Source organism: Mobula birostris, chromosome 6 (genome assembly GCF_030028105.1).
Source record: "Mobula birostris isolate sMobBir1 chromosome 6, sMobBir1.hap1, whole genome shotgun sequence".
NCBI lineage: Eukaryota > Metazoa > Chordata > Chondrichthyes > Myliobatiformes > Myliobatidae > Mobula > Mobula birostris.
Genome location: NC_092375.1, coordinates 37,391,990 through 37,404,091, shown reverse-complemented (window position 1 = coordinate 37,404,091; position 12,102 = coordinate 37,391,990). Strand labels below are relative to the sequence as shown.

At 38.9% G+C, this 12,102-nt stretch overlaps 1 protein-coding gene across 3 annotated transcripts in view; it reads left to right on the top strand.

The window, feature by feature from the left end:
- Positions 1–12,102, top strand: part of cip2a (cellular inhibitor of PP2A) — a 122,609-nt gene that overhangs the window by 62,471 nt on the left and 48,036 nt on the right. For all 3 annotated transcript variants that reach the window (XM_072260238.1, XM_072260239.1, XM_072260240.1), the window contains 5 exons: positions 1,884–2,029; positions 5,653–5,728; positions 6,744–6,968; positions 10,306–10,465; positions 11,946–12,087. In XM_072260238.1, the coding sequence (XP_072116339.1) occupies positions 1,884–2,029; positions 5,653–5,728; positions 6,744–6,968; positions 10,306–10,465; positions 11,946–12,087 (749 nt within the window). The remainder of the gene's footprint in view (positions 1–1,883; positions 2,030–5,652; positions 5,729–6,743; positions 6,969–10,305; positions 10,466–11,945; positions 12,088–12,102) is intronic.

Sequence of the window (12,102 nt, the reverse complement as noted above, 5' to 3'; positions counted from 1 at the left end):
TAAACTAAGAATATGCAATTACATTCAGTAATTATATAAATAATTGCAGGGACAATAAAAGGAAATACAGAATAGCTCCAGACATAGAGATTTAAGACTATATGAAAAAAATGCATTAGGAGTATGATTCAATATATTCTCAAGAAAGGTGAATGCCATTTCATCTAAGTTAGGATGTAGGCCCAGTATAGGTTTATGGAGCATGGAAGATTAGATACTGGCAAGAAAGAATTAGAATAATCTTTTTTTTTAAACAGCAGAGGCAAGATAGAAGGGGACTTTCTGTAAAATGATTATTTAAACGCTTATCTTGGGATCAAATCAGGCACTGAGATGGAAATAATATGACAGTGTCAAAAGAGTGGAACCAGGCTAAAGGAAATTATTCCTTGTGATGGTGGAGGTCTGGGCCTCATGCAAGGGAGGGGACAATAGCTTTGCTTTTCTAAGTGCATAATGGAAGGAGTTTGATTGCTATAATGTGGATGTCAGATAGACACCTGATTAATATCTAGCTATTGAGAACTGAGAAAGGTAGTGATAAGGTGGATGCCCATTTTGACTCCTTAGGATGCCGATAAAACTGCAAGTGTAGTGTGTGTATTTTTGGCAGATCTGTGGCACAATAATGTTAAACATGGTTTAGCCAGATTAGTTAGTAAATGGCTGAATCAGCTGCATAGGAGATTTTCTAATTTATAGCTAGGAATTCCTGAGTTTGAGAAGGATCATCAATTTTTACTGGGTATGAAGATAGCAAAAGTGGAGAAGAAAGATGAGATTGATATCTGGATTATTGTAGAGAATGGTTGGCCAATTACTGTGTAGTTAAAATAAAAGTAATTTAGAGGGTAGGATGCTTAATGCCCGATAGTAAAGCAGCTTTTGGAGTATGTTTAGAGAAATGTTACAGTTTACATGCAATGTGCCCATTCTCAATTTTAGTTGGTATAATATGTATAAACAGAATGAAGATCTGATGAGATCTAGGATATTCTGGCTTTCTACTTTATTTATGCTTCTCATAATTTTCTGGTCTCTTAGTCTAAAAAGCGCAACCCAAGTTTGTCAACCTTTCCCTACAGCTCATATGCTCCACTTCAGAAGGGATTCTAGTAAACATCTTCTGTACCCTTTCCATTGTATCCACATCCTTCCAATAACAAGGCAACCAGAGCTGCACACAATACTCCATGTACAATCTGACTAAAATTTTATATATCTACAGCATGGCTTCCTTACTCTTATACTCAACACCCCTACCAATAAAGGCAAGCATGCCATATGCCTTGTTTACCACCTTATGCATTTGTTTAGTCACTTTCATTGAACTCTGGACTGGACCCTCAATGCCGTTAAGAGGCCTACTGTAAATTGTATACTCTCTCCTTTCATTGAACTTCCTGAAGTGCAACACCTCATGCTTCCCTGAATTAAGCTCCATCTGCCAGTTCTTTGCCCATATCTGTAATTGATCTACATCTATCAGTGTTTTACTCTGCAACTCCATGAATCTTGGTGTCATCTGCAAATTTGCTAATCCACCCATCTATATTTTCATCCAAACATAGATATATATCAGAACAACAGAGGTTCCAGCACCAATTCTTGTGGAACACCACTGGTCTCGAACATCCAGCCAGAATAACAGCCTTCCATTCCTACTCTCCATCTTCTATCAACGTTCTGAATCAAACCTTGCAATTCACTCTAATTCCCATGCATCTTTATCTTCTGAATCAACTTACCATGAGGGATCTTATCAAATCCTTACTAAAGTCAATGTAGAGAACATCCACTGCCTTACCCTCAGCAAGCACCTTTGTCAACTCCTCAAAAAACCCAGACAAGTCTCTAAAAGTTTAATTTTGTTTTAAATACAGCTATTTCACGCCAAAAACATCCACCAGACGTTCCAACTTATATTTAATATTCTGGTCAATGGAGATGGAACACTGACCAGAAAATATGCTGTAGATCTTCTGGTGGATCTCCTCAAGAATCCCAAGATTGCAGATTTCCTTCAAAGGTAAGATATTCTTTAGCAGTGTTATATGAACATTGCATCTATAAACTTTGGGTAGGAAACAGATTGTCATATTCTTTATACTAAATCTTCAAAATATTTTTGAACATTGGATACTAGATCCTTCTTTCTTTATTAATCTTTTTATTGATTTAAAAGGAACATAAATACAAACCAGAGGAGAATTATCTCAAATACATGTATATCAATAACAATACAAACCGAGATTAAGATAGACATTATCAAAATCATACACAGGTGTCCCCTGATTTTCGAACGTTTGCTTTACGAAGAAAGGCAGCGCGTGCCCTGAACAGCCAACTTCCTACCCCGGAACTGCATTCTAGCCGACATTGCTTAAACACGTGCCTGTGAGCAGCCGTTAGCAAGAAGAGTTCTACGGTATTGGAAAAGCCTAAAAGAGCTTGTAAGGGTGTTAGACTTAGCGTAAAACTAGACATAATTAAGCGTTTCGATCGTGGTGAACGAAGTAAGGGCAAAGTGAGTTTGGCTTGTGGAAGCTGACGAAGATGATGTTGAAGAGGTTTTGGCATCCCATGACCAAGAACTGATAGATGAAGAGCTGATGCAATTGGAAGAGGAAAGGATAACCATCGAAACCGAATGCAGTAGTGAACGGACCGAAAGTGAAGTCATCCAGGGACTGAACGTGAAGCAACTGCATGAGATGATAGAAAAATGCGCGAGGATAAGCAGTCAAGCATACTGTTGTTTTTCAAGCCTTCCACAGCAGACAACGAACCTCGACCTTCGACATCGAGGCAGGCAGACATAAATGAAGATGACCTGCCTGCCCTGATGGAACCAGACGATGATGAGATGACACCCCAGTGTCCCACCGCCCCAATCCCCGGGCCGCGGACCGATACATTGCCGTGGAGAATGCAGTGGTAGCCGGGGTGCACCCAACACATCTTTAAGAAAAAAGCCGAAATAAGCAAACTAATTAATTAGGTGCCGCCCGGCATGTAAATGTCGGCCCAGATCAGAGGCGATTGCTGATCTGACATTTACGTGCCGGGCGGCACCTAATTAATTAGCTTGTTTATTTCGGCTTTTTTCTTAAAGATGTGCTGGGTACATCCCGGCCACCGCTGGACCGCTGCATGCTTCGTGGATCAGTATCGGTCGGCAGCCTGGAAGTTAGGGACCACTGCACCATCCCAACCTCCAACGACTCAGCCTAACACATCATCATCAGTGTGCTCAGCGCTGTCTTCCCAATTGTGGTAAGTGATACTGCACTGTACATACATTATTTTATATAGGCTGTGTATTTTTATGTGTTATTTGGTATGATTTGGCAGCTTCATAGTTTAAAGGTTACTGGAGAGAGTGTTTCCGCCAAGAGTGCTTGCGTGAGATTTTCGCTACGGAGAACATTGCGGCAATGATTGTAGAGAAGTATTTCTAGTTTATATAGGCTGTGTATTTATCATATCATTCCTGCTTTTACTATATGTTACTGTTATTTTAGATTTTATGTGTTATTTGGTATGATTTGGTAGGTTATTTTTTGGGTCTGCGAACACTCACAAATTTTTCCCATATAAATAAATGGTAATTGCTTCTTCACTTTACAACATTCCGGCTTACAAACTGTTTCAAAGGAATGCTGTACCTTCGGATGGCAGGGGAAACCTGCATATTGTTAAGCTAGTATAAAATATATAATAAAAAAAAGAAAAAAAAAAAAGAAAACAGCAATTCCCCTCTTATCAGTTCATGAAGAGGAAAGAAAAAACTTTGAATTTTAAATGAAGAAAAAAAAACCACTAAATATATTAAAAGAAGAAACAGAAAAAAAGGGACTGGGCAGTCCATTTTGAGGGTACGACCAAAAAAAAAGAAAGTTTCTGATCAAATCTAAAACTTCAGGAAAAAAAAAATTGGAAGAGTAATGAATCAAATTAAATGAAAATATTGAATAAAAGGTTGATACTAGATCTACTTATTCATAATTTTGGTAGCTAATTACTTTTAGTGTTGGTGCATGGCCAAGTGGTTAAGGCGTCGGTCTAGTGATCTGATGGTCGCTAGTTCAAGCCTCAGCTGAGGCAGTGTGTTGTGTCCTTGAGCAAAGCACTTAACCACACATTGCTCTGCGATGACACTGGTGCTGAGCTGTATCGGCCCTAGTGCCCTTCCCTTGGACACATCGGTGGCATGGAGAAGGGAGACTTGCAGCATGGGCAACTGCCGGTCTTCCATACAACCTGGAAACCTTCCAAGGCCCTGGAAACCTTCCAAGGCGCAAATCCATGATCTCACGAGACTAACGGATGCCTATTAATTACTTTTAACACACACAAGAATAGAAGAAAATAGACCAGGAGAAGACAACTGGTTACTCAAGCTTGCTCTGTTACTCAACATGATCATGGCTGATTGACACTGAGTTCAACTTCTCTTCTGTATCAGTTCAGCATAACTGGGAAAAAAAATTGTCAACCATCACTTTGCTATTGACTTACACTTTTTCTGATGACTAGCAATCCACAATTTCAAAACAGGAAGAAAAAGTCTTGGCAGATTAGTTCATGTTAGAAATAGCAGCCCAATAATAATCTTTTGAAAAATACATTTGAAGAAGGGTGTCAAAAATGTAATTTTATTTTGGGCTGCTTAAGTGTATATTTCTTTCTCCCTTAGTATCTGATGTAATGTCTGTCACTTAAGAATGAAGACCAATCATGATTCAGCCATGACACCAGGTTATTGATTGTGTGTGAAGCTGCATTCAACACGTTCCCTTTTCAGGTTTTTCTGAGCTTTTGTTGAGTCTATTGTAATTGATACTCCAATCTGTATTGGTAATTATGATATATATTTTACACTAATGCATTTGAGTATGAAACTTGAATGTCCTTTCCAGCTTACAAACCTTTGATTTCGCTACTGGCGGGATGGATTTGTCAGCTGCAGACATCTTTTCCTGTGTGGGAGCTTAGTTTGTGGCTGCATCTCCGTTTTGCAAATTGTTTAAATTATGAACAGTTCTCAAGATCGGAACCTTGCGGTAGTCTGGGGAGTTTCTGTACTATGGGAACTCTCATGAAACTGAATAGAGACATAATTGTGGCGTATGATCAAGTGAATGATGATATAGCATTGTTTGTTTTTTCTATCTCTTTTGTGCCTTCCTTGAATTTGATTGATGTCTTCTACATTCTTCCTTCCAATCTTCTTTAATCCTTGAAGTTAAGCAAAGCTTAGTGTATTATTTCATTCTATAGTTGGGAATAACTTGATGCAAGTTAAATTTCTTTTTTAACTGCATTTCTTTTCTCTTGTTATTGGCTATAATTAGATTAAAATAAAGGCTTACGCTTCTATATTTAAATCTACAATGAAATTAATTTAATTGCATATTAATTAATGCAATTTCTACTTTGGTACTTTACTATTCTGTTGAGCTACAAGAGAGCATATTTCCAGTGATGGCATTGCTGCAATTTAAAATGTTTTGAAAAGGACAGGATGTTACAATGATTTTGATAGAGCCTCTTTCTGAATGCAAAAGTGAAAATTGAGTTTGTAATAGCAATTTAAAACCTGAGGCTATTCAGTAAACATGTGGAACAAGTTTTTTTTTATCATTTTAGGTACGAGCATTTCAAATCATGCTTATGTCAAGTGTTAGGTCTTCTTCGTGGTAAAGATTCGGATTCAGCAGCTAAGGTATGTATGTAATATTTAATTTTTAGGTGTATCATAAATATAAACATACATATTTCATTTTTTCACCTAAGAAAAACAACAAGGAAAAGGATCAAACTGGTAAGTATTTAAACTTGCAATTTTTGACTTGAATCTGATGAATGGTGTCTCTAAAACAGTGTCTAAAACATAAAAGCTAGTATATGAATATGCTTTTATTCTTGTATGTTGTTTTCATCTTGTTTCTTTTTTTCAAATATATTTTTTCCTCTGAACAAGAAAGGAAGTACCCATAAGACATAGGAGCAGAATTAGGCTGTTCAGTCCATCATGTCTGCTACACCATTCCATCATAGCTGATCCCAGATCCCACTCAACCCCATACACCTGCTTTCTTGCCATAACCTTTGATGGCCTGACCAATCAGGAAACTATCAATTTTTGCTCCACCTTATCTAGACCTTTTAACATTCGGTAGGTTTCAATGAGATCCCCCCTGCATTTTTCTAAATTCCAGTGAGTAAAAGCACAAGGCTGCCAAACGCTCCTCATATGTTAACCTCTTCATTCCCAAAATGTGGAGCAGCTCTCATTGATGCTTGTCTCCTGCTCGACAAAATTAATTGAAATAAATCAGATGAAACATTCTCTTAACAAGTCCTTAAATTGTGTCTTGTATTGTCCATTGGAATTTTTTTTAAAAATCCCCACTTTCCTGAGAAGCTAACTGGACTGAATTAATTGGTTTATTTATCCCATTTTAACATCGATACTATGTGTAACGAAAGAGCTTAGAAAGATGATAGAATCCTGCTGTTTCATCTTTTGTTTCGATTTAGAATGCTTTTACCTAGGTGATTTATCCATTTTTAAAGACATAAACTGTCTGACTTGCTGAGTGTCTCACTTTTGTCTTTATTGTTTCTAGATTAATTATAGAATAGAAGATAAAATCTGATGGGTAGTGCATTGGTTTAGTATGATTGTAACCCATTTTAAGTTCTGTATATGCTAATACAGCTTTTCTGTCCTGCAGATCCTTGAATTACTACTTGCATTTTGCTCAGTGAACAGTCTCAGGAGAATATTATGCCATGCAGTGTTTGGAGCTTCTGAAGAAAGACTCACAGCAGCTAAACTCAAATCGCAACTTAAACCTTCAGAGCCAATTATTACTCTCATCCATTGGTCAAGTCAACCACTAGAGAATCCTGAGAGGTGTTCATTACTTGCTCTTGTTCTTCTAAAGGAGTTATTTGAGGTACATGGTCTTTATACATCAAAGTGAGTGAATAAATAGAGAATGAAAAGCTAAAAGCTGCTTGCATTTTATAAACACTTATAACTTTATAAACTCTTTAAAGATGTAAATTCAACTTAGAGGTTTTAGAATAAAAATTTGCAACCGAATTTTATAATGCTTCATTCTAGGACTGAGCCAGTTAAATTAGGCTAAGATATTTCATAAGACCATAAGACATGGGAGCAAAATTAGGCTATTTTGCTCATTGATCTGATCCACCATTCCATCGTGGCTGATTTATTATCCCTTTCAAATCCATTTTCTTGCCGCCTTCCTGCAACTTTTGATGCTCTTACTAATCAGGAATCTATCAACCTCCACTGTAAATATACTCAATGACTTGGCCTCCACGGCCGTCTGTGGCTATGAGTTCCCCTGATTCATCACCCTCTTGCAAAAGAAATTGCTCCTCATCTCTGTTGTAAAGGAACGTCCTTGTATTCTGAGGTTGTGCCCTTTGGTCCTAGACTCCCCCACTAGGAAATATCCTCTCCACAGTCACTCTATCTAGGCCTTTCAATATTAGATAGTTTTCAATGAGATTCGCACCCCCCCCCCCATCGGTTCTTTTAAACTCCAGCAAGTACAGACCCAGAGCCACCAAACACTGAAACAATCCTCATACATTAATCCTTTTATTCTGCAATCATTCTTGTGAACCTCCTCTGGGCCCTCTCCAAAGCCAGTACATTTTAGATAAGAGGCCCAAATTTATTCAATACTCAAGTGTGGTCTGAGTAATGCTTTATAAAGTCTCAGCGTTACACCTTTGCTTTATATTCTAGTCCTCTTGAAATGAATGCTAAGATTGCATTTGCCTTCTTTACCATCAACTCAATTGCAAGTTATACTTTAGGTTTAGGGAATCCTGCATAAGGACTCCCAAGTCCCTTTGCACCTCTGATATCTGAATTTTCTTCCCACTTAGAAAGTAGTCTATGCCTTTATTCATTCTACTAAAGAGCATAACATAGATTTCCCTACACTATGTTCCATCTGACGCTTCTTTGCCCATACCCCGAATCTGTTTGTTTTCTCAACACTACCTGCCCATCTTCATATCATCTATAAACTTACAACAAGGCCATTAATTTCATCATCCAGATCTTGGACAATGTGAAAAGAAAGTGTTTCCATCACAGACCCCTGTGGAACACCACTGATCACCGGCAGACAACTGAAACATCCTCCTTAATTCCCATTCTTGCCTCCTGCCAGTCAGCCATTCTTCTTTCCATGCTAATATCTTTCTTGTAATGTCAACAAATGTTTCTCTTAATTTGTGAGTGGGTGGAGAGGAAAGCAAGAATGAGCGTCCAGTTATTATTCGATAGCAGGACTTTGACATTACACAAGATGCTTGAGGAACTCAGTTGGTAAGGCAGCATTTATGGAGGAAACTGGATAGCCAATCATTTGAGTTGACATCCTTCATCTGGACCAAAAGATAGAACAGAGATAGCCATTATAAAAAGATGGGTGAAGTGGTGGAATAAGGGTTAACGAGCAATAGATGAGGAGGAGTATTAGGCAGATGGAAGAGGGAAGAGTGGAAGTAGCAGCGGAAGCTGGGAGGTGATAGGTGAAGGAGCAAAGGGATGAAGGTAATGGAATCTGATTTGAGAGGACGGTGGAGTATGGGACCAAGTGAGAGAGATGGGGGTAGGTAGATGGGAATAGTGAGGGAGAAAAACAGAGGAAGAGGGGGAAGAAACAGTGTAATGGCGACATTCATCCCAGCCTTCATGGTGATAAAATAAACTGTGTCTCCTAGCATCGTGCTGATAGAGGTGAAGATTAAGAGTCACGGGTGAGGAATTTCAGAGGCCAGGTGGAGAAAATAAATGGGATTTCAGAAAAGTTATCTAGTGAATACTTCAGTGGTTGGTAAGTTGATGGAAAAGATCCTGAGAGGCAGGATTTATGTATATTTGGAGAGACATAATATGATTAGGAATAGTCAGCATAGCATGGCTTTGTCAAAGGTAGGTCCTGCCTTACGAGCCTGATTGAATTTTTTGAGGATATGACTAGACATGTTGATAAAGGTAGAGCAGTAGATGTAGTGTATATGAGTTTCAGCAAGGCATTTGATAAGGTACCCCATGCAAGGCTTATTGAGAAAGTAAGGAAGCATGGGATCCAAGGGGACCTTGCTTTGTGGATCCAGAATTGGCTTGCCCACAGAAGGCAAAGAGTGGTTGTAGACGAGTCGTATTCTGTATTGTGGTTGGTGATCAGTAGTGTGCTCAGAGATCTGGGACCCCTTCTCTGTGTGATTTTTATAAATGACCTGGATGAAGAAGTGGAGGGATGGGTTAGTAAACTTGCTGATGACACAAAGGTTGGAGGTGTTGTGGATAGTGTGGAGGGCTGTCAGAGGTTACAGGGGGCATCGATAGGATGCAAGACTGGGCTGAGAAGTGGCAGATGGAGTTCAGCCCAGATAAGTGAGGTGGTTCATTTTGGTAGGTCAAATATGATGGCAGTATATAGTATTAATGGTATGACTCTTGGCAGTGTGGAGAATCAGGGATCATGGGGTCCGAGTCCATAGGACACTCAAAGTTGCTGCGCATGTTGACTTTGTGGTTAAGAAGGCATACGGTGCATTGGGCTTCATCAACCATGGGATTGAGCTTAAGAGCTGAGAGGTGATGTTACAGCTATATAACATTAGCTGGTCAGACCCCACTTGGAGTACTGTGCTCAGTTCTGGTCACCTCACTACAGGAAGGATGTGGAAACTATAGAAAGGGTGCAGAGGAGATTTTGAAGGATGTTGCCTGGTTTGGGGAGCATGTCTTATGAGAACAAGTTGAGTGAACTCGGCCTTTTCTCCTTGGGACGGCAGAGGATGAGAGGTGACCTGACAGAGGTGTATAAGATGATGAGAGGCATTGATCATGCGGATAGTCAGGCTTCTTTCTAGGGCTGAAATGGCTAACATGAGAGGGCATAGTTTTAACGTGCTTGGAAGTAGGTACAGAGGAGATGTCAAGGTTAAATTTTCTATGCCGAGTGTGGTGAGTGCGTGGAATGGGCTGCCGGCAACAGTGGTAGAGGCGGATATGATAGGGTCTTTTAAGACACTGCTGGATAGGTACCTCGAGCTTAGTAAAATAGAAGGCTATGGGTAACCTAGGTAATTTCTAAAGTAAGTACATGTTTGGCACAGCATTGTGGGCTGAAGGGCCTGTATTGTGCCGTAGGTTTTCTGTGTTCTATGAATGCCATGGAACAAAACAATGTTTTAGCCTTAATTTATTCTGTTACTTTCTATTGCGTTCATTAGGAAATAATTGACTGTACCCTTTGGATCACAGTTGAGCCATTTATGGAGCTGCTTTTTCCTGTTATCTTGGAGCAGTTAAAGATTCCAGACCAGTCTTTAGAGGATGCTCTATTAAAAAAGAAATATGAGCGAATTGCAAAGGCACTTGATGTCCTTTTGGATATCCTTTTTGGTTAGACATGATAATCTAAAGCATAAGCACTGAAGTTAACATGAGTATTGAGAATATTAAACATTCTGAACAGCTATTAATTTACTTTATTCAGGTAACTGAAGTTTGTCTTTGTTAATTGGATTAATACTGTGTTTGAATGTGGGGATATTTTTACAAAACACCCTAACTGAGCTAAATAATATACAATCTGAAAGCAGCAAAAAAAACTTTACTCTCTTCTTGATGGAGTGATATTCCCTCACATTTTTTCAGAGCAGATTTACAGTTTAGTATTTTCACCCTGTAAAAGAGAGCTGAGAGCGCTAATCAATTGAACATCTATGTATACAGAAATAAAAGTTTATGTTTTTTTTTTCGTTTTCTATTTCCAAAATTAATATAAAGGCTTGTGTGTTTTGGAAGCTAAGAAGGTTTTCCAGAATTTTTTTTTAATTCAAGTTTTAAGTTTAATTGTCAGTCAACCACACATGAATACTCATGAATACAGCCAGACAAAACAGAGTCACTCCAGGGCCAAGGTGCAAAACACAATACCAACAGTCATACACAGCATGAGGCACATATAAGATAGTAGTAAAATACAGTCATGCTTCCTCCAGCACTCCAGTGGAGTGCCTGATTCCGCTGCCTGCATCTGGGCAGGCTACAACTGAGGCCGTGCAGCTCCCTCACCATTTGCCAATAATCCAATGAATTGGACTTGCAGCATTCCACACCACCAATGTCTAACAGGGTCTTCTGATCACAAGAAAAGTGACTAAAATGACTGCACAACTCCTTCACACAATGATGCCTCTCCATCGCAGGTATCATCACAATCCGCACCAAGTCTAGCTCCTTCAGTTTCTTTGCCAACAGGAAATTTGCTGATGGGGTAAACTTGCAGTACTTTAAGTTTTTAATGTCCAAGAGGCTCTTGCATTTGTAAAAAATACATTTTAAAAAGGAAATAACGCCTTTGGTTGACTCCATAGAAGCCACTGCATATGAGTGCCACCATCTTACCAGAAGAATTGAAATCTCTGATATAACAATTTGCATGTGCCACTGTAACTTCATTGTCTGTAGAGAAATTTAACCTATGCTATTATAAAACAAAAATTCATTTACAGGATATGGGCATTGCCAGCTGCCAGCATTTATTGCCCATCCCTAGTTGTCCTTGCGAAGGTGGTGATGAGCTGCCTTCTTGAAGTCACTGCAGTCTCTGAGGTGTAGGTACACCCACAAATGTCATTAAATGTAGCCAAAGCTGGTGAACCACCTTATGTGTCCCTTGAAGTTGTGATAAAACTATAGAATAATTTAGCAAATACCAGTAAGTGGCAATAGTCTTTTGGTGCTTTACACTTTTACTTGACTAAAGGAGATCTAATTAAGTGAGGGCTAATCTTAGATTAAAGCAGGTATGTTCAATGATGGAGGAAGCGAAAAGTGCTTTGCATTTTTTCTTAACTATATTTACTGCTTTGTGGAGATGACACAGCAAAATTGCAGATTGCTAAAGTTCTCAGTGCCAGAAATTGTATTTCAATTCTGGAGTATCAGTTTACATACAATAGGATGGATGTTGGCTATCGGAGCAATATAACAGATGTGGAACTATGGTAAGCATTTGGATT